Below are 27,677 nucleotides of genomic sequence, written 5' to 3' on the forward strand. Positions count from 1 at the left end.
ACAGGCAAGCACAGCCGCTGGAGTTAGTTAACTTGTAGCTGTCCCCGGAGAGAGTTCTCCAGTCAGCAGCCTACAGTTGGAGTATAGCAGCGTTCACGGAAAGAAGAACCAGACGTGCGTGATACAGGGACACTTACATAGCTCCCATACTGTAAACGTGTAGACTGCTGAAGACAGAGGGAAGAGATTATTGCAAATAGGGTTATAAAGTGTGAAACCCCGCAACAATGTTATAATTAATTGTAGCTGTTACTTGTAGGTTGCTGAATAAACCAATTAACAATCTCTATGGCGTCTTCAGTAACGAAACACGTTACAATATCATTTTTATTTTGTGTCTTGGAAGAGGTATAAACCTACTGAGCCAGCATTACTTTGTGAGTAAAAGGAATCTTCGCCAATGTGACTTTTGGTATCAGTGTTGGACTGGCACACTCTTCGACTAGTATTATAATTACTTTGCATCAATATTTTGTGAGTATTACTAACAGGTGAGTGTGTTGTTTTGTCAATCAACATAATTTATTCAATATTGCTGGAAACCCCCCTCCCACAAGATGATTCTTCAATTGTACAAGAATGTACAAGAATGTCAGTGGCGTTTCTCGGGGGAGGCCAAAGTTATCTGGGGCCCAACTGAGTCAACCGGAGGTGAAACATTCACAACACTGGCCAACCAAAGGGAAACAAAGACGTCGTGTGTTTCGCTAAATAACAGAAGCAGGAGCACCATTCTCTATTGTAAAAAGTGTGATGTTGCAATGTGTCACAGACTGCTTCGAAAAGTGGCACACGCACATCAGAGTGTGAGGTATCGTAAACTTTGAAGTGGCGCAGTTCAAACTCACGTACAGTCTGAACAAAATATTAAGGCTAAAAAAAAACTACATGTAAGTCCTCTGGAATTTCATAACATAATAAAGATTACATTCTGCAGTTCATGACAAAATAATGACAGTTAATTTTCGTTTGTAAAAATTGCTCTTTTGTGTATCTGTATAAAATTTTATTGTCTCTCAGATTGTTTTTAGTTTGTATTTCTATGTTGCACAGACTGGAAAATATTGATTTTTTTCTGAAAGTTTGCAATGTTAAAGACTTGGGCGATTTAAATTCTGGCCGCAGAGAGCTGCTGGCAATTTAAAAGTCTGTACGTTAAATGTTAAGATGCATGAAAATTTCTGTACTTGATGTATGAGAGAAAACAGCAACAACACATTCCATGCAGCACACTGGAGATTTGCATACCCAGTTTTGTTACCTGACAGAGGCATGGAACTGTTTCTGACCATGAATTCATGTGAGAGAAAATTCATGAGCCAACATGAAACTGTTTAGTTAAAAACATCTTTACTTTCATTCACTTCCATACAGTATACTCACTATGACAAGAGAGAAGACATATATGTCAATAAATCAAGTCTTTTATATGTATACAGTGGCCGTCCTGTAGTGCACACACTTCACAACTGTGAAGTGACAGGTGAAATTGTGTGCACTACAGGACGGCCACTGTATACATATAATGGATGAAAATCAGTACAACAGGATGATAAAACATAACAAAACAAGTCTATTTAAGTATCCTTAAAGTATAAAACATTTAATCATGAAATGTCCTTATGAACCTACATAAAATTATACTTAAGAGAATAAAATATTAATGCAAGCACAATTCATTTCTTCTTCCGATCGGCAGTGCACTTTGGGCAAAACCATTTCCCTTTGGGTTTAGTGGTCAACCCAACACAAGCAAAGTGGAACCATTCAATTGGACACTGAAAAAGAAAGCACAGTCACAAACCAAATCTATTACTGTATGTATTCAAATACCATAGAAAGAGACACCTGCCAGGGCAAGAAAGGGACATACTTTCATTCTTAACACTGAGATAAAGGACCTTACCACACAGAATTACTAGTATGTAGTAATTATTTTGAGTTATGTTATACTTTATAATTTATGCCAATAGAAAGTGCATACTTGTGTAATTTGTAATGTATATTAAGCTGTACACAAAGTAAGATTTGCCTTGCTTCACTGTTATTCCTCACCTAACTAAACATCCTGGTGGTGGAATGGAAAGGTTCAGCACTGTTTACAATAAAGACCCCACTAAGTCACTTCCATCCACCTCTATCATCACAACCCTTTACACTCTTCCAACGGCTGTTTCCCCAACAAAAGAAGAAAATTATGTATACATTCTATGTCGTCTCCCATCCTGCATATATGTTCAGATCATTACAGCCTCCTTCACTTCATTATCCTAATAATATTATGTGATCCACATAAATTATGTAGTTCTTGTTATCTAATATCCTAAGCTGATTGCTTACTTTAGCCACCTTAGGTCGAAATACCTTCCTCAGTTTGCTGTTCTTCCCTCAAAATAAGAGACCATATTTATCACCCATACCAAACAAATGTTAGGCTTACAGATATTTTATATATTCTCATCTTCATTGTTTTAGAAAGTAAAAAGATAATATTTTAACTAGACAATCAAAATTTCCATACATTATTTTTCTCCTGATTTTCTGAATCTTACTTGTACCTGTTAGCACTGTCTGAAACATTTTCAAGGGATTTACTGACAGCTGATTTTGGTGTCTGTGTCTGAAGAAAGTTGCCAAATTTTTGGAGATAAAGGATTTTAAACAAAGAAGCTGTATCAAAATACAGTCTGTATTTGTTACAAAGTCACAGATATTCAAAGTTAAATGGCAACAAATGTAACTGGAAGAAAATTTATTTACACAGCTACCATTAAATCTACAATAACTGTTTGAACTAATAATATGTTTCATCATAAATTTCATTGTTACAGAATTATGGACATTTGTAGTTGCATGGTGGTGCTTGGATCCTGTGTTGCATGCTACTTTTGAAGAATGATGTGTGAACTATGGCTTTTAAATTTAAATCACTTCATTTATGGATACTGAATGTCAGCTCAAGAGGTGCTGTTGAGGAATATCAACGATTACCATCACATGTCAAAGTCATGTTTACATTTTTCATTCATGAAGATCTTAGTTCATTGTATCCCTGATGATCAGTCTTTGAATCAGGCATTCTACTGAGGGGTTCCAGCACATTTGCATGATTTGATTACAACAGAATGTCCAGAAATATGGGAAAAAGTCACCTGGCTCCATCATAACACACATTCCCATACTGCCTGTCCTATGTGTAACTGGCAAAACAAAATAATATTCCTGTGGTACCACACACCCTCTATACTATCTTGATTTTGCACCTAAGGCTGAACTTAACATTTTCTTTTTTTAAATTTTCTTGGTGGTGAGTGGAGTCCAACTGGGTCCACTCAGCACGGCAGCCACTGATTGGCCTAGGAAATTGAAGTACTCACTCCTGGAAGAAGTTTTGACGATAAGGAAGACAACACTGAAGAAATGAATACAACATATGTAGTTATTCTGATAGAACAGTTTCAAGCACCCTTCCAGAAATGGCAGGAGTGCTTGAAATGGGCTAAACCATCTCAAGACTACCATGAAAGGGATACATTCTGGCAGAATGTGAAAATTTACATTGTTATTAGGTCAGACTGAACTTTCTGATAGGTCTCTGCATATATTGCCTTGGTTCCATTCAGTTGCTTTGTCACACAGAAACACTGGCCAGTTGTATAGTATAGCACATGGCACAAGGTTGTCAAACTTTGTCTGTGAAAAAAAAAACTTGGTATTTAATTTTCCATGCAATGATTAGTAATTATGCAAAATGCAATAGGAATTTCAATATTTCATTTTAGAGCATACCAAACATGTGCCTTGAAAACACGTCATGCAAGAGATTCCCAATGTTGGCAGCATTACCAACATACTGCATACCTCAAATGGCAACAATTCACACACACTGCCCAACATACAGAGTACATCAGGCAATGCTGAAGGGTGTCAAACCAGTGACACATCACTTCTCGCTAATAATTTTGGCATTATTTCCAGCAGTGCTGGTTTCTTTCTTTAATGATTCATCAGTTTCTCTGTTCTTTCCGAGATTTTCGGGTTGACAGGAACAAGTCACAACCCATAAAAATAACCATATACTCCACTTCTTCCCTGGTTGTCAATATTGTGGCATATAGACTCATTGCTGGGCAGAGACCTTGAAACAGATGAGTACAGCAATAAGCAGATAAACACCCGTTTCTAAGTTCTCAGGCAAACAATATCTAGTCTATTCCTAGGAAACCACCCATGACTCAATAGGATTGTTGGATGCCATGTTTTTTGTTGGGTCCACCATGCGGTCATATAATGAGGACACCAGTCGACTTGCTATGACTTGTCAGCAGTTCAGTTGAGAGAAGTGACGTGAAGTAGCTGGTTGGTGAGTGAGAGTTCAATTGTCAGTTTAGTTGAGCTCTGCAAGGAAGGCTGAGAAGAGATTGTGCTCTAGTTGGCAGTTGACAAAGAGTTCTGCACAGGCAACTGTGTTAAGGGTGTGAGAAGCTGAAGAATCTCCACTGTTAGAAATCGTTGCTAGAGAATAGCTGATGAAGACAGCAGGCTGGAAAAAGCTTAGTGGGTTCTGCTGTGATTTGTAAAATGTGGAGATTAGCGATAGCACTGTAATTACTCATGGTTCAGAGCAGTGTGTACAAGCGGTCAGTAAATCCAATTCAGCAACCATTCCCCGTCTATAGTCACATACCCCCAAAAAAGTGACAATATTCTGACTACCAGGGTACTGCCTTCAATATAACATACATCCAGTGAGGTGACAGACATGCCATGAAAGCAGTAAACAGATTAGTATATTACAAAAAAAGTGAGTCATATATCAGATTTCTATTGCACTTACATCTGGGTTATCACAGCCAATCATTTCCCCATATGACACCTGGTGACAGAGACAATATGTAGGCTCATTGGGGTCCACTGGCATGTCAAGTACATCTGAGGGATGAGCTATTCCAGCCAATCCGGGCAACACTGATGCCAAGCCAGTGTCTACACCTGCAAGTGCAGCTAATCCTCCAGAAGCTGAACTTGCGCCCGAACCTGACACAGTTCCACTGCTAGAGTTGACGCTGCCTTTCTTCTGTTTCTTCCGCGCTGCTTTCACAGCTTCCTCTTCAGAAGAACCACCACCAACACGTTTCTTTTTCTCCTTTTCCTTCAACTTTTTACGTCCTTCTGCAAGATACACATACTTCAAGACATGACAGAGCTCTGGGAGGAGGAGGGTGCATGTATTGCTGCAATGGCTTAAGGAACTCCTGTTCAGTGCTACTCAATTTAAGGTTATCCCCCATGTAACATTCTATTTCAAAGACACCAAGTCAGTAATCTCAATGCTAAATTTCCTCCACTTACGATTTTCCTCAGTTTAGTGTCTGAATCCACTGATCCACAAAGAAACCTTAAATGGGGATTTCACTAAATTTAGAGCCATTTATTATTAGGACACTACTTAAAACTGGTTCTCTTGATTTACACATACTGGATCAGCCAAAATTCTGGTACTGACTTTGGTAGACTGAATGCTATCAAGAATATAACACATGACATGTTTTTAGTCAGAAAAGTGTATATGGTACATGAGTAATGATTGTATATATGCTTTTAATTTTTAGTATCAAAATAAAGTTGAAGACCATACTCTTTGTTGATACTGAGTCTTCTTGGTTTCTAGAGTTGCTTAATGCCTTGTCTTGTATTTCTGCTTCAAATCTTGCAAGGTCTGAATCAAGCCGCCTGATGTGTTTGTCAACCTACAAATATGAAACAAATTATGTGTGACTTAATGACTGCAATACATATGTACCTATACAAACAGACCTGCTACTGGACACCATAAAAAAAAAAACTCCGTGGTTTTAGTCCACAAGCGAACTATACTGACCGAGTGACCACCGCTTGTCAGTGAAGTTAGTGCCATCTTTAGCTGATAGAGGGTGTTGCGTGGTCAGCGCAATAAATCCTCACGACCATTAATCTTGGTTTTCTAGACTGGAGCCGCTATTTCCTTCAAATAACTCCTCAATTATCCTCACAAGGCTGAGTGGACCCCATTCCAGACCCATTGCTTTTCAGAAAATCTGGTAGCACTGGGAATCGAACCTGGACCTCTAGACCACACTGGATACAATATAGGAAAAACTGCTACTGCTTTGTAAATCGGACAAAATAAATATATTAATAGTACAGGTGATCTGTTTCATGTGTAACTGTTGCACACTACAGGGACAGAGTACTGCCTTTAAAGGATGCAGGGGCAGGCAGCCTGTTGCTGTATCTTTTGTACTAGTAATTTAAGCCACATACTAAGAACTACCATCCCCTTGACCATAAAACTGTGAATGAAGGCTCAGCACAATTCACAAGTCTAAGAACAACAGGTACCTGCAACATATTTCATAAATAGATGCGAGTCCTTTTTGTCATATAAGACCTCAGTAACCAGAAATGCACCCAATTTTTGTAAGTGGGGTTTGGGCTCTACAGAAGTTGATACTTGGTTGAATAGTTTTCTTATATGTAATACCACCATAGAATAAACAACTAGTTTGATCAGAATCCTTCTTGCAAAGCCAATCTAGAAATTCCCTAAAGGTTTAGCATTGTATTTATGATATCTGCAACTGGGCCCTAACCGAAGCCAACTGAATCCACAACTTTCCACTTTCTCTAAAATCAGTAATTAATATGATGCCTGTCTATCCAGATGACCACCTGTGTGGTCTAGTGGTCAGTGTTCCTGGCTACAAATCCAGAGGTCCGGGTTCGATTCCCAGTCCTACCACATTTTTTGGGAGAAGTAGTGGGTCTGGAATGGGGTCCACTCAGCCTCGTGATGATAACTGAGGAGCTATTTCAAGGAAATAACAGCTCTTGTCTAGAAAACCGAAATTAATGGCTGTGGGGATTTGTTGCGCTGAGCACGCGACACCCTCTACCCACAAAAGTTGACACTAAACTTCGCCGACAAGTAGCGGTCGCTCGGTTGGTATGGTTTACTTGTGGACTGAAATCATGGATTTTGTTTGTTTTGTCCATCCACATATTTTTCAAGAAGTCTCTTTTTCCTTCAAGACTTTCAATCAAAACATACACATTTCTCTGTTCTTCTATGTGTGCTACATGTCCTGTTCATCTCTATTTGATTACTTACTAACATTTGGTGAACAGTACAACAGTATGTATGTATCAACAGGTGACCCACATAACTTCGAATGTTAGCATTTTAGCAGTGCCAAAAATTTTTAGAAACAAAACCAAAAGCCTAATCTTGTGGACCTGTTGCAAGCAAATTCTAATGTTAGGTTTTGAATCCTATTTCTACAAATAAATTTCTAAGGCTGGCAGTGCTATGCACCAAATAATATGGTGGTAAATTTTAAAATAGTGTGGGTTGCCTCACAACACAGAGCACAGGAAAAAAATTGTGAAGCTGCTATGTAATGTTTCATAGCAAGTCAGACTTTCAAGGTGATGTTTTGTAACTCACTGCCCAAGCCATAAAATGAGGACCATGATCAACCCTCTACAACCACCTATTCAACATATATGTAGTTAACCTTCAATCTGAATGTTATCTCCTGTGGGTGAAACCTGGGGATGCACCATGCTCTTGTGTGGGCTCATTTACCATGGTGTCATAAAGTAACATGAAACTTTCACACTATAACAGGCTTCACAGGACCAAAACTTCACATGATGAAAAAACAGATAAATTTATTTTTACACTAACTGCCCCAATTAAATAGGTCATGCTATGTGTAACTGAAACTGATTTTGAGGTATAAAATACCAGAGTTTCCACATGGGAAAACGTCTTTCATGCAGTCACTTGATAATTTATAATGGATCCAATGTAGCAACTGTTAAACAACTTTCATTATTTATTTCCTGTCATGCATATTTTTATTAAAATACCCTCGTTTGTTTTGAATAAAAGATGTCAATCTTGCATGTTTCTGTTTGAACTTCTACTACAGAAGCCAACAGCTGTCAGCTAATCAAAAAATTCCCTGCCTTTTACAGAACCTGAGGTTCATTACCACATACACAAAAATCCAGTACTGGACCCTTTCCTGCGCCAGATGAATCCACCTCACACCACCACAACCCAATTCTTCTTTAAGATCTTACCAACTCATATGTTTGAATAGCTAGCTGTACTTTGTCATCTCCATATTCCTTTGCCTTATTAAAAAGGCTCTGTATATTACTCATTTGTTCCTTCTTCTTTTCGGGTGTTAATGTCTTTACATTTCGAAGGTATTCGTCTGCTAAGCGGTCAATATTCCGCATTAGGGCTTGGGCCCTTGCATCTAAATCCCTCATTAATGTGAAGTTCCTCTGAAGCTCAATCGGCAGATGTTCCAAACCTGCAGGCATACAATAACTACATACACATCTGACAACAGAACTTCCATATAACAATCACTACCACAGTAAACATACATGTACTTACTGTCTAAGTAATGTTCCAAATACAGAGCAGACGTCATGATTGGAAAGCCTGTATTCCTGAACAATATATTCTGAAGCTCATATACAGCAACCAGAACGGCTATAGCTAATATAATTTATGTGCTAATACTTCCGACCACAACATCTGCCTACTTCAACGATATCATTCTCACGAAACAACGAACTCAAAAATCCCCATAAAATACACCAAACGCCATATCCGCATTTGACTTTCCTACCACCATTTTCGTATTGAGTAGTGTAGCCAATATCACGGCTCGCGAATACTTCTATGGAATATCAATGTGACCAACACCTGCTACTTAATATAAATGACTTAAATGACTAACGGAACGAAAGAAATTCCTTCTTTTGACGCTTCGTGATAATCGCCACTTAAGCACAATTGATCCACAGATTTGACCTGACCGAGTCCGTTCAATCAGTTCACATCTCACATAATACTCAAGGGCCCGTGCTTTGTCACTAAAACAAGAGTATCCGGCCGAAAATATGTGAAGAGAGTCATACTGGACATTATACCGAAAGATCCATTGAGACAGCGTGAGGGCTAAGCAATTCCCCAGTATGGAACACCTCAGTTTGATTGCACCTGAAATCAATTCAATCCAGTTCACTTTCCCAATTTACTCCTTCGCAAGTACAATCGTAGCCATGCGTCATATATGTGTGTATTTAATATGAGAATGCAAGTAAAATGAGACATTCGCGTAGGACATCAGGAAAGAACCACAGATTTAATTTTCAAAATAAGACGTACTGAACAAATACTGATTTTAATATTTCAGAACTCAGACCAAAAAGAAGAGAAACCGTGGGTTTCGCGCCGTGGATGTGCCGAAAATGCTCGTAGCAAGATCATGGTTGTGATAATTCAAATGAAATGCTGTATAGCAAGTTATAAGTTTTGCACCAAACATAAGACGAATAGTGAAGTGTCCATTTAAGTGTGATAATTGTCTCAAACGTTCTGCAACTAGTATACTCAATATACGAATGCCGTCACTACCGGAAAACACAATTATGAAAGAACTATACTTTGCCATCTCACTCAGTAAAGCGACTGGCTGCGGTCTTGATAACAGGGATTCAAAATCTCTCAGGGTTAGGGATTCTCAGAGGCCCCACGTCAAGACTGGCTGTGAGATCAACACAGCCAACCATTAACTACGTACCGGGATCAAAGCGGCCGGAGCGTGAAACTAAGTGCTCATACTTACGCAGTGTCGAATTCAAGAATACGCTGAGCTTTACTTTAATCTTTTCTCATACGTCTCACTGGAGCGCTCCTTTATATCTATTTATGAACCTTAATGTAGTTGCCAGAAATTAAAACAAGGCCTAAGATCTCGTCACGAAATGCAAGTAAGTGACCTGTTTCAATCTTCAACTACCTTCATTTCAAGCAAACGTTTTCCGGAAAGAGGCCACTTTGAAATCCCCGTTCCAGGCTGCGTACAAAACCCGTGAGGGATTAACGCCTGGTCATTCGATTCTTAGTCCACCGCTTTATCTTGTGAGCCACAAAGGCTCTCACGTACGACGTGAATAATTCAACAGATCCAACTACGGTCACATGAGAGTACAGAGATCTATGATACATGACGTAAGAACGAGAACATGTCCTATTAACACGGGGCCAACTTGCGCAAACTCGGCAAGGTTGTTGACCAAATTTGGAGAGGAGTAATACTAGTCATAGTTGTATCAAATATAGTAGCAATTTAGAGGTCAAGCATGTCAAAGCTAAAGGGATTGTAAAACACTTCATGAGTTCTTGCACGAAGCGTATACAACAGATGCGCAGTAGAAAAGTAGTTCCGTTCGTGGCAGTAGAAAAGTAGTTCCGTTCGTGACATGTTTCATATTGATCTGTATCGGGTATCGATGAAGTGTGGACACAGAGTTGCAAAATGATTTTATTTCTGTATCTGTCCACTATTTCATGTGAACCTCAAGTGAAACTCATGGAATCTCTGAAAATATATCAAATAGGCCTCATAATAAAAATTCGTGCGTAACGTGGTATATATAACGGGCCTACATGCAAGTTGAATCTGAACTAATTTTCAGTATAGTGTATGGACATGCTTAACGAAATCTGGTAACGTTAAGATATTTGGGAACGGCAGCAACGAGTAAATGTTACACTCATCAAGAAATTTAGAACAGAATTCTGGGAACGCCTGCTGCTATTTAGTTCACAATCTTTTGCCTCCCTCCTCCTATTTTGGAACTAGAGATTAAAATGATAATGATAATAATAACAGAAATAATAATAATAATAATAATAATAATAATAATTAGAATTTAATTTAATGCAATTTTACAATTTCTTTTAAATGAGTATGAAACCTGGTCTCTCGTTTTGAGGGAAGAGGGTAAATTTGGCGTGTTTTGAGACAGAGTGGTCAAGAAAATATTAGGACTTAAGAGAGAGTACGTAGCAGGGGATGGAGTAATTTTGATGATAAGCAACTTCGCAATTTTTGTTCATCAAATACTATTTCTCTCCCTCTCTCTCTCCCTATGGTTTTACAGCCCTTTGGAACTAGGCCACTTTTTGGGTCTCTTCATCCTATACACAGTCGGTAGAACTGGTTGGACAGGGGATCAGCCCGTCAAAAGGCCGCTACCTACACACAGAACAATAGAAACAGAATAAATGCACACAGACATCCATTCCTCGAGTGGGATTCAAACCCACGATCCCAGTGTTCGAGCGGGCGAAGAGGGTTCATTCCTTAGACCGCGTGGCCACTGTGATCGGCATCAAATACTATTAAGCAAGGAGGTGGGGCATGTAGCACGCAAGAAAACTATTAGAAATGTTTACAACATTATAGTTGGAACTCCTGAATGTAAAATATCCGTGCAAGACCCAGGCGCAGATGGAAGGATGACACTTAAATGGATCTTAAAGGAATAAGGTGTGAGAATCTGAACTGGATTCATCTGGCTCTGTATAAGGCCTAGTTTCGGGCTACTGGGAGCTCGGTAATGTGTATCCGTGTGCTATATGGCAGTGTCTACACGCGCACAAAATGCGTCCGTTGTAACGAACGTCGTGACGTCCGTTGTAGAAATAAACAAGAGAGGCGAATGCTCCGCTCCATTGCTCCATTGCAGACAAAAAACTACGCATCGCATTCTGCAACTGTGTGGTGACCTCAGGAACGCCCTCAGCAAAGTACGTTCGTTACAACGGACGCATTTTGTGCGCTCGTGTAGACGCTGCCTTAAAGGTGATATATTTCTTGACTAGATCAACTGTTACCTCCTCTAGAAGGATCCTTATTCCTGGAGTTAGAACCAAATTCCAGATAATTGAAGGGAATACAGGATCGTTACTGACTTCACACTAACCCGCAATTGGGCCGTTTTTGTCAGTTCATTCCAGCCCTTAACAACATTTCTCTACGATTAATGTTAATATCATCTTCTCACCTACGCTTAGGTCTCCCAAACCGCCTCTTAGTCTCTGAATTTCCGACTAAGGTGATTCATACAATTAGAAACATTCCAAGATAACTGATATTTCTTTTGAATCAGGAATAAATAATGAAAGGTTGGTAGGGTATATTCATTTATTCCTGGAAATAATCCGTTTTTCGTATTACGAGTAATATAATGTCCGACATTGCCATCTTCTGAAATGTGTTTGACACAACGTTTGAAGAGGTAACTTTAATACTAGATCGTTATTGCTGCCCTGAAGAAGGGAACAGAGCCAAATCTCGAGAATTCGTGAGCGCAAAATAGGCTTACCTCAGACAGGGGATAATATACAGTATTAGAAACGAATGAAAAAACAATCGACGCACACTTACAGAACAACATAATCAATTCTGATAAAGTAGGAATTCTTTAGGCTTGAAATAAGTACCGCTAAGTGGACCATTGTATTCTTATGTGATGATAGAAGACCCTGCGGGGTACTATGATGGAGTGAGAGCCTTTGTTCTACCGGACAACCTTAACATGCACCTGTTGCGAGCTAGTCTGTTCGGCATATGCGGAGACGAGGTTGAGGGAATTTGAGGAATGCCGTCTTCTGGGCTGTAGCGCCGTGTAAATCTTGTGTACACCGACGTTTCGGAGGAACGTATCGCCTTCCTCTTCAGGGTAGAAAATCCGCGAGCGAGGAACCAGCGTGAGCAGGTGGCTGCAGACTGGTCTGAGATCGAATTGCTAGCCCTCCTGCTGCATATTCGGAATGTCCTGGGCTCATACCCAGAGAACGTTTTTTTTTTTATCTTTTCTCAGTCACTCCAGGCAAATGCCAGGATAGTTCCTCAAGTTAGGCCACGACCGCTTTCTTCTACAGCTTCTTCCATTCATTATTCATTAATCATCTTACCATTCGAAGTTACATAGTCTGAATTATTAGCAACATCGTTAACTAACCCATAAACATAAACAGATGAATACGGCCGATCAGAGTGGCCGTGTGGTCTAAGGCATGAACCGTCTTCATCCTCTCAAACACTGGGATCATGGGTTCGAATCCCACTCGAGGCACAGATGTCTGTGTTAGTGTCGTCCTGTGTTTAGGTAGCGGCCTTGCGATTGGCTGATACCTCGTCCAACGAGTCCTACCGACTGTGTATATGATTAAGAAATTGAAAAAGCGGCTAAATTCCAAAGGGCTGTAGAGCAATGGAGAAAGTAAAAACGATAGGAAAGAAGATAAACATTGAAGGAATGTGATATTGTGGAATGGAGGTTACACTGTGAGTATTTAAACCATTTTTAATTCAGACCGTGTTGGAGTAATATATTTCGCATCTATCTATCTATCTATCTATCTATCTATCTATCTGCAGTCCATTATTGGAACTTGGCCGGTTTTTCAGCCTCTTAATCCTGTACACAGCCAGTAGGGCTCCTTGGATGGGGCTGAGCCCGTCGCAAGGCCTCTACCTACACAGAATAACGCAAACACAGAACGAACGCAAATAGACATCCATGCCTTGAGCGGGATTCGAACAAACGATCCTAGCGTTCGAGCGAGAGAAAGCAGTTCATGCCTTAGACCGCGCGGTCACCGCGATCGGAAATATAGTCCCTGCTTTACATAAAACTCGAAATGGGCTTGAAATTTCTCAAAAGTCCTCATCATATACAAAAGTGACACATGAAGTAAATCATAGATAGGTCTATCATTGAAACAGAGTGAAATCTGTCCACTTTGGTCACCTAGGGTTGCATTAAACCCGGCCTGTTTGAGCAGAGAGCGTATGAAGATATCTATTACAAACGAATGGGCAATTGTATGTATAATTTTGTATTTAGACGTCAGTTGCGTGCATTTTATGAGTCACTGGAACAACCCCGCGCTCCTTTCTTCCTTTTCTTCACGGAATTATAGCTTGGCCCAAGTAAATTATATTCTTACCTTGTAGAACACTGTGATTCGATCCATGGTTACCTGGATAATTACCTGCATTCAAAATTATGTAGCATTTGTGGCGTTAAATACAGTGACCAGCAACCGTATCACATGCCCGTATAAGGGTATGGTCTTCTAAGAGGTTCTGTTGAACGCTTTGGCGAGCAGTCAGAAGAATTTGCCTGCTCATTGAGAGTTCCGCATATGTGCGGAAAAACATCATATGATAATGCAATATGTGAGTTCCCCTCTAGGAACAATTTCCAAATTTGCCACGATTTTCCTTTGCAAAATGCTAACTAATCACTAATGTATTACTTCATTCTGCTGTCTTTTCTGTATCATGAAACCACTTTAAATAAATCGGTGCAAACGCAGGTTCAGGTTCTTGCTCTCACCAGCAGAGTTGTTCTTGGTTTCGGGTCCCAGCATGACCAAACTTTTGTAACGACTGACCTTGAGTACGTTACCTTGGAAATGAAGTACTGTAGATTGTTGTTCAGTAGACCGTCGGTCGCTATTATATAAGTTATGACAAGAAGAGAGGGCCCCCACATCTTGGGTCCCAGATGGGGCTTAACACCAAGACTGACTTGCCGTCGGTTGTAACGTGACTCTGACTTTGACTTTGACTTGACGTACTCCCATTTACGCCTAGGACGACAATCATGTGTGGAGCTACTTTTTTCTCCCTGTATGCTGCATGCTCTTTTCATGTAAACTATTTTTATTTAATCACTCTAACAGGATATACACAATGTTTCACGACTTTAGGACATAACCGCAGGAGGTGATTTCCTAGGTCTTTGTGATCAAAAAAGTTCATATAAACATGTGTCCGATTTTGGACGATTACGGAGTTATGACCGTGTTTTCATTCCCGTACATGCCCTCGTACGAACCGCGTCTATCAGCTGGCAGGTCGCTATTTTTAGCCAGCTACAGACAGAGCGTTCTCGTTATTTCGACACTTGAGAGCTACGTAAGGCGGGGTGGGTTGGCATGTCCGGCGCGGTTCACAACCGAGCGGCAGCCTGTGTTGCGGCCGGCGGTGACATTTTCGAAAATCAGCTTTAAGCACCAATCGATTCAAATTAAAGATAATTTCACGAAGTTAACTTTCCATTCATACTTTAAATGTATCATGTATTATGCTGGTTTATTATTTTGTTCCGTTTATTGTCAGTAATCGTTACCTTCTATTCTGAGTTTAAAATGGTCATAACTCCGTAACCGTCCAAAATCGGACACATGTTTATATAACTTTTTTGATCACAAAGGCCTAGGAAATCACCTCCTGCAGTTATGCCCTAAAGTCGTGAAACATCCTGTATAACAATGAATGAACAGCGTTCGGTGAAGAGCGCAAATTATGAGCCTCTCTGCAGGCCTACGTAATTCAGCTGTCAAAGAAATACTGAAAGTAATCAAATTATTTTGCTTAAATACCTGTAATAAGTTCTGGAGGAAAGCTTAGAGAAATGTAAACATTTATTTTAACATCGCTGTCATCTGAATAATCTGCAAGTCCTTAGGCTGGGGACTTTCTTAAGAGACGAATAAAATAAATATTATTTACCGATGGTTCAAACGAATCCAAGTATAAATGTTACGACGGAGACATTTTATTCGTTTCTATGGGTTTCAAGAAAATTCTTAACAATTTTCTTCTATGTTCATTATTCCTTGACATTAAGGATGCATGGCATCCCCGCGCGTAAGTGTGCTTATTGGTGGGGTTAATCTCTCTCCCATTCACACAAGCAGCTTTTTATATGCCAATCAATTATATTTCATCCCTAGTTACAATAAATTGTGTACCTTCACCACTGGCAACATCAAACCGGCGCCAGAAGTTTCTGGGGTGGGAATCACTTGATGATTTAGTGTACTGTTTGAAGTATGTACAGCTACTACTTCACAGAATTACTGGGTTTTTGGACTTTTTCCATTGTCCGAAAGTCTAGAAAATAGAAAACACGAAGTTTCGGAAACTGGATATATTTCTGTTCTCAGGTGAAGGGAGGAAGACACCTACTCATTTGGACCCTTTTGAAACTCAGTAGGTTTCTTCCTCCTCACCTGAGGAAGAAAACAGATCCAGTTTTCGAAACGTCGTGTTCTCTCTTTTCTAGAATACCGGACGATGGAACAAGTCCAGAAACCCAGTAATTCTGTGTGTTATACATCACAGTCAGAAGTCTTTAGAATCTACCAACCACTATACTTACTTAGTTTCAGGCACACCTCCAGTAAAAGTAAAGTAAAGCTATACCTGTAACAGGCCGTGAAGGTCCATAGGGTTGTGAGACGTCGAGGCCCCCACATTATCTAGACAATCGGCTCAAAGTTGGCGGTACGGTTGTCAGCCTTAACCGCCGGCCGCGCTCAACTCCCCAGGAAATTTATTTATTTAATTCCTGGTACTCATTTCTGTTAGAGGCTGAGTGACCCCCAGGGCCATAGTGCGGATTAGGTCAATTGAAAAAATCCAATTACCTCATCGGTATTTGAACCCGCGACCTTCCGACTTGTGAGCTGAAATATGTGGTGACGGATTCTACATAACGCATAGAACTATAATAGTCATTTCTTCCACAAACAACATTTCAGGTCGTTCCTTTTCTGTACCTTTCCTCCGAAAACTGAGAATATTCATACATGCATACATTGTACATACATACCTATCTACGTACATACATACACACACACATACATACATACTACATACATACATATAAATGTTCGGTTGGACAAGGCAATTTCATGATCCACTGAAGCTAGCTTTGCGAAATTTGAATTCGCAACCTCGCCGCAACTTCTGTACGAAACACACTTTTACTGTATTAAAATCCGATAGGTAAACCGTGCACATGTTTTACGGTATGTCCCATAAGTCTTCAATATTCTGCTCATTTGAAGTACACATAAAGGAGACGCTCCTGCTTATTTTAACTGTGTTGTATAATTTTCAATTTACAAACTAGGTACACCTCTTATTTTGGATGAAGCACTTAAAACGGCGTCATAAATTTCTAGTTCAGTTCATTTTAAAATAGAATAATCCAAACCTTGATATTTTATTTATAAATACATTGTAACCCTAGCATAAGTTACAGGCTTCAGGTAGATTTCCGATATCGTACACAATGTAAATTGACCTCTATTTACTGGAGGGAAAAACTCACTAATGGGCAATTTTTATGGCACCTTTCTCCTCTCGTAACCGTTATAATCCTACCTTAATTCTTACATGCATTATCACCGCCCATGACGTATGCATTGGGCCCGAAACAACCAATCCTGCGTCATCCTTCCTCCTAAAATCTTACTGAATTATCAGTGTTTCATTTTAAGGCAAAATCTCGGTGTCTTTAAAAACACAAAAATAGACGTTTTAATAATACGGCAGTAAGCCAGTCCCGCTCACTCAGTAAGATATAGCCGCCGCCTCTGCCCATCGAAACGTCCGCAAATTCCGACACGGTTTAGACACCCGTCATGACTTTATGACCATCGGAGATGGGTTCTCGCAGTGTTCTTCTGAGAGAAGCGAGTATTGGATATCCGTGCTTGGCCTCTAAAATTTCAGCAGATTTCTAAAATGTTAATATAGTTGCCCACCCTTGCATTAACCTCACGTTCATCGCGTTTCTTTCTAATCAGCGTTGGATAACTTACACGCTCTGATACGACAGATGAACATCGTGAAGTAGAGTACTTTAATGCGAGATGAAGAAGAGATTAAAATACTTCCACCGTAGCCCAGTGAGTCATAGAAGGCGATGAAAATGGAATCCAGTGACTGGGCCTATGACTGGGGGACCCTGTCACTCAGGGACATAAATACACAGCTCTGGTCCTTCAGGTTGAGGGTTGGGCGCAGGGCTGACGATCGTGCTTTTGTTTTGAAATCCAAAGAAGGGAAAACCGGATGGCAAACCTGGTGGAACCTTTTAAGGAAGGCTGTGGTTCAAAAAGAGCAGTCCTGCCAATGATGATGATGATGATGATGATGATGATGATGATGATGATGATGACGATTATTATTATTATTATTATTATTATTAGTGTTATTAGTGTTATTAGTATTATTATTATTATTAAACCCTGATCTGTTACGTGCTCAAGATAAAATCTTAATAGCAGACTACTGTGGACATGAAGATTTCTGTATCCTGAGATGTAACGCCGTGTAGTCCGTTGACGTTATATCCCGAAAGAAGACACTATTCATAACCACCGATGTGAGAACTGAAATCCTGCTCTTGTGTACATGATACTAAATCTTCGGACTCTGTGATAAGCCTCTCTTGACTACCCAAGGAGTATCACATCCTTGATCTTCTTCATTGTATACGTTCATGTTATTCTTCGTTGAAGGCTTACGCGTATTCTTTTATTTGAGGAAACAGACACCTCACGCACATCGCGTGGAGTACGAGCTCAATTAGCCACGCTTCTGCAACTGACCTGCACCGGTATAGTTTAAGGTCATTGTTACCAGCTCCTTAGAAGCAACGTTTATGGTGCCATAGCAAGTCTTTCAGATGTGTACGCGTTCTTAATTAGTCACGGAGAAATGCCCGAGCTACCGGTTTGCTCTAATTAATAAAGAGACCTCGTTCGAAGCAATTGTTGTACGCCTGGGGCAGGTTCCTGGATCGTCAAAATGGCAATTGAATCGTCTGTTTTGAGAAGGGCACAAGTAAGTAATTTGTACATATTCACTTTTATTACGGATTTGCTTTCCAAATCAGACACTTACAGCATATCTGAAAATGGCACAAGTCGAGCGATGCATTGCTGCATTCATTTTGAAAACGGTTTCAATGACTACTTCTGATGCATAATAAAAATGGGTTATACGGGATTAATTTTGAAAGGGGCATGAATCATAAGAGAAAATAATTTCCAGGACTCTGAAATAAGATTTGTTAAATAAAACATTATTATTTTATTGTAATACTAGCTGCACTCTGTGTAATTACGCATTGCTAGCAGATCTTACAGGTTGTTAATTAAATATCAACGCATTGCATTTATGTATTCGTATTCGTCTCATTCGATGCATTCGGTCATGTGACTCAGAAAATGGGTGAACTTGTGGCAGAGACTCGTCCAGTTGTAGCATTATTTGGGTCACACACAATTCGTTTCATTTGTTTTTGAGCCACTTTGTTGTTCCTTCATTACCTCGTTTAGATATAGCTCTGAGAACAAATGGTAAGTCCGGCTGTGCACCTGGAAACAATATGGACCATTTTAAGGTGGCAGTTTAATCCCCATATCCATTTATGCAAATTCCGTTACTTAGTTCTAGTTTCATATATGTTCTCTACAGTAATTTGTTTCGCCTGTATCCCCTGTAAGAGACTGTCAAACGGCGCCTCCATGATATTTGACTAGTTTTGAAAAAAGATAGTGAGTCAGGAGGGAAAAAAATATCAATTCAAAATATTCGGAAATAAAATGTATTCAATAAAACATTAATACCTTGTTATTATAAAACCGCTAATTATTTTTAATAAACTGTATGACATGAGTTAATTTTGAAAATGTAGCGATATGAAGAAACAATAATTTGTTTACAAATATGATTTTGTGATGGAGTAGACAGTTCACCTACAGTAAAATGGTAACTTTGAAACACAGCAGCAGTGAAACTAATTCTTTCTTTGTAATACAAAGTCTGGTTCCAGCAACTCAAAACCTTCTCATAATAAATGATTCAGTTAATTTAATGGATGATTTCACATTGACTATATCCAAAGTCAAAATTGTTAATTATTTTTGTTTCTGACAGCCCGCATCACGTTTCGTAATATCTTCGCATGCTCTTTGCACGAATGAACACAAAGTGGAACGGTCCCTTCGTTCGCACGATTCATCCCCTGAATAAATGAAAAGATCTCCGTTTTTAATTTGGCAATAGAATAATATACTATTATAGTATATATCGTCAAACGGTAAGATGATTGATGAATAATGAATTGGAAAGAATGCAGAAGGATTCCGTCACGGCCCAAATTGAGGCATAATCTTGGCTTTTACCTGCAGGTACTAAGGAAAATCGCGATAAATCTCAGACAAGGAATAGTATCTCCGGGTTCCCTCGTACACCAGACAGGACTGGTGCTCACTCGATCGCTACGACGTTCGGTGTATATCATAAAATATGCTCATATGGGCTGCTTACTGATTGTATTTCGATGTATAAATTTTATTTGGCACTTTCTTGAAGTCAGAATAATTTGTATTGCTATAAGGACTAACAGGACTGTCTCTGTGGTCTAGTGGTCAGCGTTCCTGGCTACAGATCTAGAGGTCCAGGTTCGATTCCCGGCGCTACCAGATTTCCTGAGTAGTTCGTCTGGAACGGGGTGCACTCAGACTCGTGATGATAATTGAGGAGGTCTTTCAAGGAAATAGCGGCTCCGGTCTAGAAAACCGAAATTTTTGGCCGTGGGGATTCGTTGAGCTGACCACGCGACACCCTCTATCCGCAAAAAGTTGGCACTAAACTTTGCTGACAAGCGGCGGTCGCTCGGTCGGTATAGTTCGCTTGCGGACTAAAACCACGGAGTTTGTATAAGGAGTAACAGTCCTATCTGTGAAGAATGCCGTCTTCTGGGACGTGGTGCCGTGTAGATTTTGTGTAAACCGACATTTCGGAGGAACGTGCCGCCTCAATCTTCAGGGTAGAAAAATCCGCGAACGAGGAACCAGCGTGAGCAGGTGGCTGCGATACATTCCTCCCAAACGTCGGTTTACACAAGATCTACAGGCCCCACATCCCAGAAGAAGGCATTCTTCATAGTCACCGCCGTGAAAACCTCAAATCTTACATAGTCCTGTCTGTGTCCTTGATTAACTTTATCGGCTTCAGACTGAGATCTTGTGGGTTATGGCAACGTGTAGTTTCACATATGGTTGCCAAAGTTTCGGAGGAATCTTCTTCGTTCATCTTCAGGGTGCCTCAAATCTTAGCTTTATCAGCCATAGTTTTAAGAATCTCATGTAGCGGATAATCTCTGATGTTTATCTCAGTCATAAATACTCGTAGACTTATGTGTGGAATAAATGAACAGCATAATCAATTCAGTACGCAAGCTCACGAAGCCTGCATTTGGGAAATATCTACACTCTAACATTGACTACACTTCACTGTCTGTCACTACAAGAATATGTTTTATTCCAGCGAAGTTCTCACACTTCAGCTCTCTAAATCCTGTTCATAATTTGAAAGTCTGCGGTAAAACATTACATTGTGTAGACCTTCCTACCGAAGAGAAATAAAGCGACAGCCATTGTAAGAGGTTTACATGATATTGTTTAGTGGGGATACTGTACTTGTATGTTACAGAAATGGTAAGACGTTGCGTTACTAGGTCAGGGGCTGGCCGGTTTTCTGCCTACCCATGTGAACAGTCCGTATTTAAACAGAGAACCGCTGCACGTTCCTCATCATTCCAGATTGTCAGGTGTTCAGTGTTTGTTGGTGCCTCGACTGCTATTTTCTCATATTCAAATTGTTTAGAGCTTAGAGTAAACCACAGATTTTTGTTCTGGTTGCTTCTTAAAGTTGACTAAATATTTCGAAGATGTGTGACGATGATGTGGCTGCTTTGGTTGTTGACAACGGCTCTGGGATGTGCAAAGCTGGTTTTGCCGGAGATGATGCGCCAAGGGCCGTATTTCCATCCATCGTTGGGAGGCCTCGTTATCAGGTGAGATCATTCATTCATTCCAGCATCAGAGTTACTGAATGTGAATCCATAATATTAGGAAGAAGGTAGGTTTTATTGTTCGTATTAATGACCATATTTATGGGTGGCGGGGCTACTTACAGGACACTGTCACCTTAAAGGACACCTCTTCAAACTGGGACTAAGTGATAGTCCCACTTGTGAGAGGTGTCAAGAAGAAAATGAAACAGTCACACACATCCTGTGCGAATGTGAGGCCTTACCTCATTTAAGACTACGTCACTTGGGTCAATATTTTATGGAACCAAGTGATTATTTCGACGCCCCCACGTACAAAATCCTGCGCTTTGAATGAAGCACAGGATTGCTGAGGGGATAATCAAAAGGGGAAGCACAATAGACCACTGTAGGTCGCGGCGCAAGGGCCTAGGAGGCCTACCCCTACCTTACTTCGATGAGTTACGTGGAATAGAATTCTTCTTTCCAAAACGGACAATCACTTAGATGGTCAAGAAATTCTCAACTGAATCATGTTCTCAGAAGACAAGGACTAGCTCTGTTGATGGGCTCAACTGAGTTGGTTTTCTCATGAAGACGGAGACAGAATGCACTCTCCGAAACGTTTTTTAAATAATAAACAGGACGATGGGTAATGCCCAGAAACAAAATTATTTTATTAATGTACCATGGTCAAAAACTTTTAGAGCTTATATAGACGTAATAGTGTTTGACGAAATTTATAGAACACTCCGAGATAGATATTTTCGTATTATTTGCTTTATATTTCTAACAGCAAGAGATTTATTTCGTTTTGAGATATCTGATGAGTGTAAAGAAATTCCCCCCAATTTGTTCTTATAAATGTACTGTATATATCAGTTGTAATTCATTTCACTTCACATAACAATATACTGGTTCAACTAGTAACCACTTCGAGGTAAGAGAAAAAAAAAATGTGTAAAGAATATTACCACTGGGTGTAACTGTGCTAATATATGGAGTTAGTTAGCTTTATCTAAACATTGATATTTCAGCAAAGTGTAGCTAATCTTCGTGTTCTTCTTTTTTGGTTGTAGATGAAGCCAATAAATAAATGTATTTTAATAAATAACTGTTTTATAGCTAAAAATATGCAGTATACTTCATGTTTACATAAGTCGATGGTGACCTTACGGCATCTGTGAAGGTAAGACCCCAGGCAAACAAGCATCCACTGTCTCATGCAAACTGAATTCTTGGGCAAATTGTGTCAGCAGAACTGTAATATGATTGGAGGTCGTGGGATAAAGCGGTAGTGGCATATTTAATTATACTAAGTCTGAAGTTTTCTAGGCCGAATGGGATAAATTATGAAAATATCCTAGAATCCAGTCATCTGGTCCTGACTTTTTAACGCATGAACAAGTTTAGTCTCTAGGGGAAAATAATGTTTGTCGTGCCTTTATTACTCAGCCCTTTTCTTTTTTGTAGTCCATGGTTCAAATTTTGACATGAGACACCCACAATCCTCACTGAGATCTTCATGGCTTTATTTAGTTCCTCCAGGAAAATCCCGGGAGAGTATTTCAAATTTTACTACGACCACTTCCTTCCATATACTTTTCAATTCATTATTCACTACTCAGCCTACCATTTGGAGCTATATAGACTGAACTGCTAACAGTGTCTTTAAATGAACCACAAAGTAGTAACATAAGCACGAAGAATGCCAGTCGTTTGGCATGCTACGTTACCTTCAGCATTGTTACCGAGTTGCGTGTCTTCTGTGAGGGCAAGCAAACTAATAATGCAAGCATTTATATACATTGCCTGGCTTGTTATAATTAATCCTAGGTGGAGTATCTTAAAATAAACACAAGCCTTCTAGAAAATTGGGGTTTTCAGAAATTTGAAGGATTTCCTAATATCACCTAGAAATAATGTTCACTACCCACATTTAAGTAATATTATAGGACATTAGTAAGAATAACAGAAGACAGCTTTATTGCTCGTTGGATGTGTGTAGAATAATATATGGAGCTCATATCGAAACAAAATACCCAGAATAAAACAATTACATTGTCATTTGCGTGTATTCGGTATTATCGAATTCAGTAAGTATTCAAATTCGTGAGATTGGTGTTATTTTATGAAACTAATGTATGCACTTGTGTCTTTCGTTGGTAGGCCATAACCACTTTCATTCACACCCGTCAGGGAGTGAGTCATGATCTCTTATGGATCTACAGGAATCGTTGTACATTCTTTCCACTTCATTATTTATTGTCATCCAATAATTATGATCCTGTATATTCTTTAGTTAGTTAGTTATTGGGGAGGGTGGGTTTCACCATGCACTTAGACCAGTATTGGTCTATTGTGCTTCCTTCTATGATATTCTACCAGTCTCTATATCCTACCGATATTGGTGCTAATAGAACTTTTAAATAAACTATACATAAATAAAAAGAGACAATTCGTTTGAAATAGAGTAACGATTGTTTAACTCATGTTTCTAATTTATGTGATTTGTTGCTCAGGGTATAATGGTGGGCATGGGGCAGAAGGATAGTTACGTTGGAGATGAAGCCCAATCTAAACGAGGTATCCTGACAGTAAAATACCCCATTGAGCACGGTATTGTTACCAATTGGGATGACATGGAAAAAATCTGGCATCATACGTTCTACAACGAATTGCGGGTGGCTCCTGAGGAGCATCCTGTGCTGCTTACCGAGGCGCCACTTAATCCAAAGGCGAATAGAGAGAAGATGACGCAGGTACGCATGTTGACTGCCACTCGCACCCTGGCAGCCACTGTGTTTTGCCATAACCAGATAATTTAACAACTAACATTTCAGACTTACTTGGCAACTTAACGCCCATTATTTGTCATCCGTCAATATTGCAACACTCTCCCATCCATCACTCAATTTATAGTTTAACATTATACACCTTGACACTACATGTTTCGGCCCCAAAGAGCCATCTTCAGGTGTCTTGATATGTTACAGTTTTACAAATGATAAAACAATTCCGTCCAGTGTGACTGTTGAAGCCTTTACTACTTCACTTCTTAGCAGTACTTACAGTAAAAGCAACACAGCACGCTACCCACAAACATAGGACGACAGCAAGAACTACCTTCCCAAGAAAGACATGCGGCACAAGTTCGGCCCTGTCAAGAAAAACGATAGGACAAGGGACATGAACCTATTCTGTTAAAATTTTAACTTAAATAACAAATAGTTTAAAAAAAGAACTTTAATGCATCAAGGACAGTTGCTGTAGTTATAAGAAATTTGGATTTTGTGTATTTATGTATTTTAAAAATCAGAACACCCAATGTAATAGTAGTTTCTAAAAGTATTGGTGTTCCCTCTGATGACGGTCTATAGCAAGGGTCTCCAAACTACGGTCCGCGGGCCACATCCGGCTCGCGATGTGATTTTATCCGGCCCGCGAAAGAATTGTGCAGAAATGCGCCAATTGAACTAATTTTCCAGTGAGTACTAGTAAATGTGATTCCGAGCTTGTTGACCTGATATATTATACTGCAGTTCGATGGCTTAGCTGTGGAAAGGTTCTTCCGCGCTTCTTTCAGTTCAGGAATGAAATTGATATATTTCTTACCGAGAAAAACCATCATGAACCACTTTTATCAGATACCGAGTGGCTTTGGAAATTAGCATTTTTTGCTGATCTGGTGAACCATATGAACCATTTGAATTTAAAGTTGCAGGGTGAAAATAACTTAAGTCTGTGATTTATTTGCCCTTATCAGGGCATTCAGAGCAAAGTTGATACTTCTGGAAAGCCAAGTGAAAAATTGTAACTTTGCAGAGTTGCATAACAAGGGTGAAGCAGAATTTCCTCCTCGTTTGCAAATTTAATCATTTCAGGTTTGAAAGAACAATTTCGGAAACGATTTGCTGATTTGGATTCCAGTGCTCAGGAAATTAGATTGTTTCAAAATCCGTTTGACTGTGATGCTGCAAATGTCTCAAGTCAAATTCAAATGGAAATTATTGAACTTCAGGAAAATTATCGTATTAAAGACAAATGCAAAGAAGGAAAGTTGATCGAATTTTATAAATTTCTGAACTCTGAGCAATTTCCAAATTTAAAGAAATTTGCTTGTAAATTTATCTCCATTTTTGGGACGACATATCTGTGTGAACGAACTTTTTCCCAGATGAAGTACATCAAGTCGAAATACAGGGCAAATTTATCCAATGAACATTTACAGTCGCTATTTGTGATTAGTGTTTCAAAATTTGAACCTCAATTTAATCAGATTTTAAGAACGCAAAAAGAGATCCATCATTCACATTGTTTTATTATAACTTGTGATGAAAATATGAGCATTTGCTGCTACTGTCTGTTGTCATTAATATACGATAATTTATTCTCACGTACTTTGTATTTAGTTTATGAAATTCTGTGCTTTCAATAAAACTCATATACCTAGAGTTATTAATTTCTCATTTTATCCGGCCCGATGAAAGTGCTGAATTACCTAATGTGACCCCTGGTCTATAGGGACCGAAACGTGTTACGGTGCTAAGAAGTGAAGTAGTAAAGGCTTCAACAGTCACACTGGTCGGAATTGTTTGTAAAATATTTATATTATTAGTGTGTTGGACCAGAATGAAACAAATCATGTTACAATTATTTTATTAAATTGTGTTAAAACTGCTACTCTGTCCTAGTTCGTGTTAAAATCACACGCTGTAGTCCTCTTTTCAAGGTAAAAATATATAAAATCCTTTAAAGTTTCTATTATAGCCGGTCAAGGTAGCCGAGCAGTCTAAGGCATGTACTGTCTTCGCTTGCTCGGAAACCGGGATCGTGGGTTCGAATTCCACTCAGGGCATGGATGTTTGGGTGCGTTTTCCTGTGTTTGTGTACAGGTAGAGGCCTTGCGGCGAGCTGATCACCCGCCCAAGGAGTCCTACCGAATGTGTAAGATCTAGAAAAACCGAAGCGAGCGGAGAAGTTCATGGAGGTAGGCCTAGGCCCACTGGGGCTGTAGTGCCAAGGAAAAAAAAAGTTTCAATTATACCCACGTTATTTTGGTGCATATTATTTCACCTCACATGGGGTGTCGTCCATTTTCATAAATGTATTACTGTCCAGGGTGTTTTGTTTCGGCAGCTTGCCCCTCACGTTCGTAGCCTACTTTTCAGTTATGACTGCCATATACCCCTCCTTTGCGTGTTTCCTCCACAGCGTGTGGTGTTGTCTTTATCATAAATAGTAGTCACACTAAAGGCACATATAACTACATGAATTGTAAAAGAGAACTATTACACTGTAATGCGAACATAAAGTTCAACAAAACCTGTTTGAAGAAAAGGCTCGTACCAAAATACGCGCATATGAAATTATCAATAAACAACGAAGCAGCTAAGAGAACACAAACACAAACCCAAACGTTACGTATAAAAAACGAAATAAAATTCTTATATAAAAAGAAGCAGCAATTAAATACACAACTGTACCATGCCCACATACACAACGCAAACATATGGCAACAGACATGGGATAACATTGAAAAATCCATAAATCATAAATTACAACAATAAATGAAAATAAAAAGGCACTAGTAAAGACAACATCACATGTGGAAAATAAAGGAAATGAATGAATGAATGAAAGTGAGGGGCAAGCTGCCAAGACAAAACACCCTGGACAGACATACATTTATGAAAATGGACGACACTGTGCGAAGTGAAATAATATGCACCAAAATAACGTGGCTATAATAGAAAATTTAAAGGATTTTATATGTTTTTACCCTGAAAAGAGGACTGCAGCATGTGATTTTAAAACGAACTAAGACAGTGTAGCAGTTTTAACACAATTTAATAAAATAATTGTAACCTATCAAGACACCTGAAGATGGTCGTTTGGGGCCGAAACATGTAGTGTCAAGGTGTATAATGGTAAACTAAAAATTGAGTGATGAATGGAAGAGTGTTGCAATATTGACGGATGACAAATAATGGACGTTAAGTTGAACAATTGCAATGGGATGCTGAAATACAGAATTACATGGCAATATTAATATGCATCTTATTTTCAGATGTGATGCATTATATGTGTATATAAATGAATAT

General features: G+C 39.4%; 2 protein-coding genes across 2 annotated transcripts in view; one reads left to right on the forward strand and one right to left on the reverse strand.

The window, feature by feature from the left end:
* Positions 1–1,572: 1,572 nt before the first annotated feature.
* On the reverse strand, positions 1,573–8,725 carry LOC111864533 (inhibitor of growth protein 4). The gene is made up of 5 exons (XM_023851844.2): positions 8,456–8,725; positions 8,131–8,369; positions 5,639–5,750; positions 4,838–5,172; positions 1,573–1,778 (listed from the first exon to the last, which is right to left on the reverse strand). Exons 1-5 carry the CDS (start codon positions 8,490–8,492, stop codon positions 1,677–1,679), a joined length of 825 nt encoding a protein of 274 aa, XP_023707612.1. The 5' UTR covers positions 8,493–8,725; the 3' UTR covers positions 1,573–1,676.
* Positions 8,726–18,460: 9,735 nt separating this feature from the next.
* The window catches only part of LOC111864534 (actin, clone 403), a 23,645-nt gene continuing 14,428 nt past the window's right edge, over positions 18,461–27,677 (forward strand). Inside the window, exons 1-3 of the mRNA XM_023851845.2 lie at positions 18,461–18,575; positions 21,453–21,597; positions 24,096–24,335. Of these exons, the coding sequence (XP_023707613.1) occupies positions 21,472–21,597; positions 24,096–24,335 (366 nt within the window). The 5' untranslated portion in view covers positions 18,461–18,575; positions 21,453–21,471. The remainder of the gene's footprint in view (positions 18,576–21,452; positions 21,598–24,095; positions 24,336–27,677) is intronic.

This window comes from Cryptotermes secundus, unplaced genomic scaffold, assembly GCF_002891405.2.
Source record: "Cryptotermes secundus unplaced genomic scaffold, Csec_1.0 scaffold1118, whole genome shotgun sequence".
Classification (NCBI taxonomy): Eukaryota; Metazoa; Arthropoda; class Insecta; order Blattodea; family Kalotermitidae; genus Cryptotermes; species Cryptotermes secundus.

What these genes read in the sequence shown, in the direction of transcription:
- LOC111864533 (XM_023851844.2), bottom strand. Translation starts at nt 8,492, where the DNA reads ATGACGTCTGCTCTGTATTTGGAACATTACTTAGACA. An exon ending in TTTGGAACATTACTTAGACA is followed by an intron (nt 8,370 to 8,455) that starts GTAAGTACATGT and finishes GTATGCCTGCAG; the next exon opens with GTTTGGAACATCTGCCGATT. An exon ending in AGACTCAGTATCAACAAAGA is followed by an intron (nt 5,173 to 5,638) that starts GTATGGTCTTCA and finishes TGTATCTTGCAG; the next exon opens with AAGGACGTAAAAAGTTGAAG.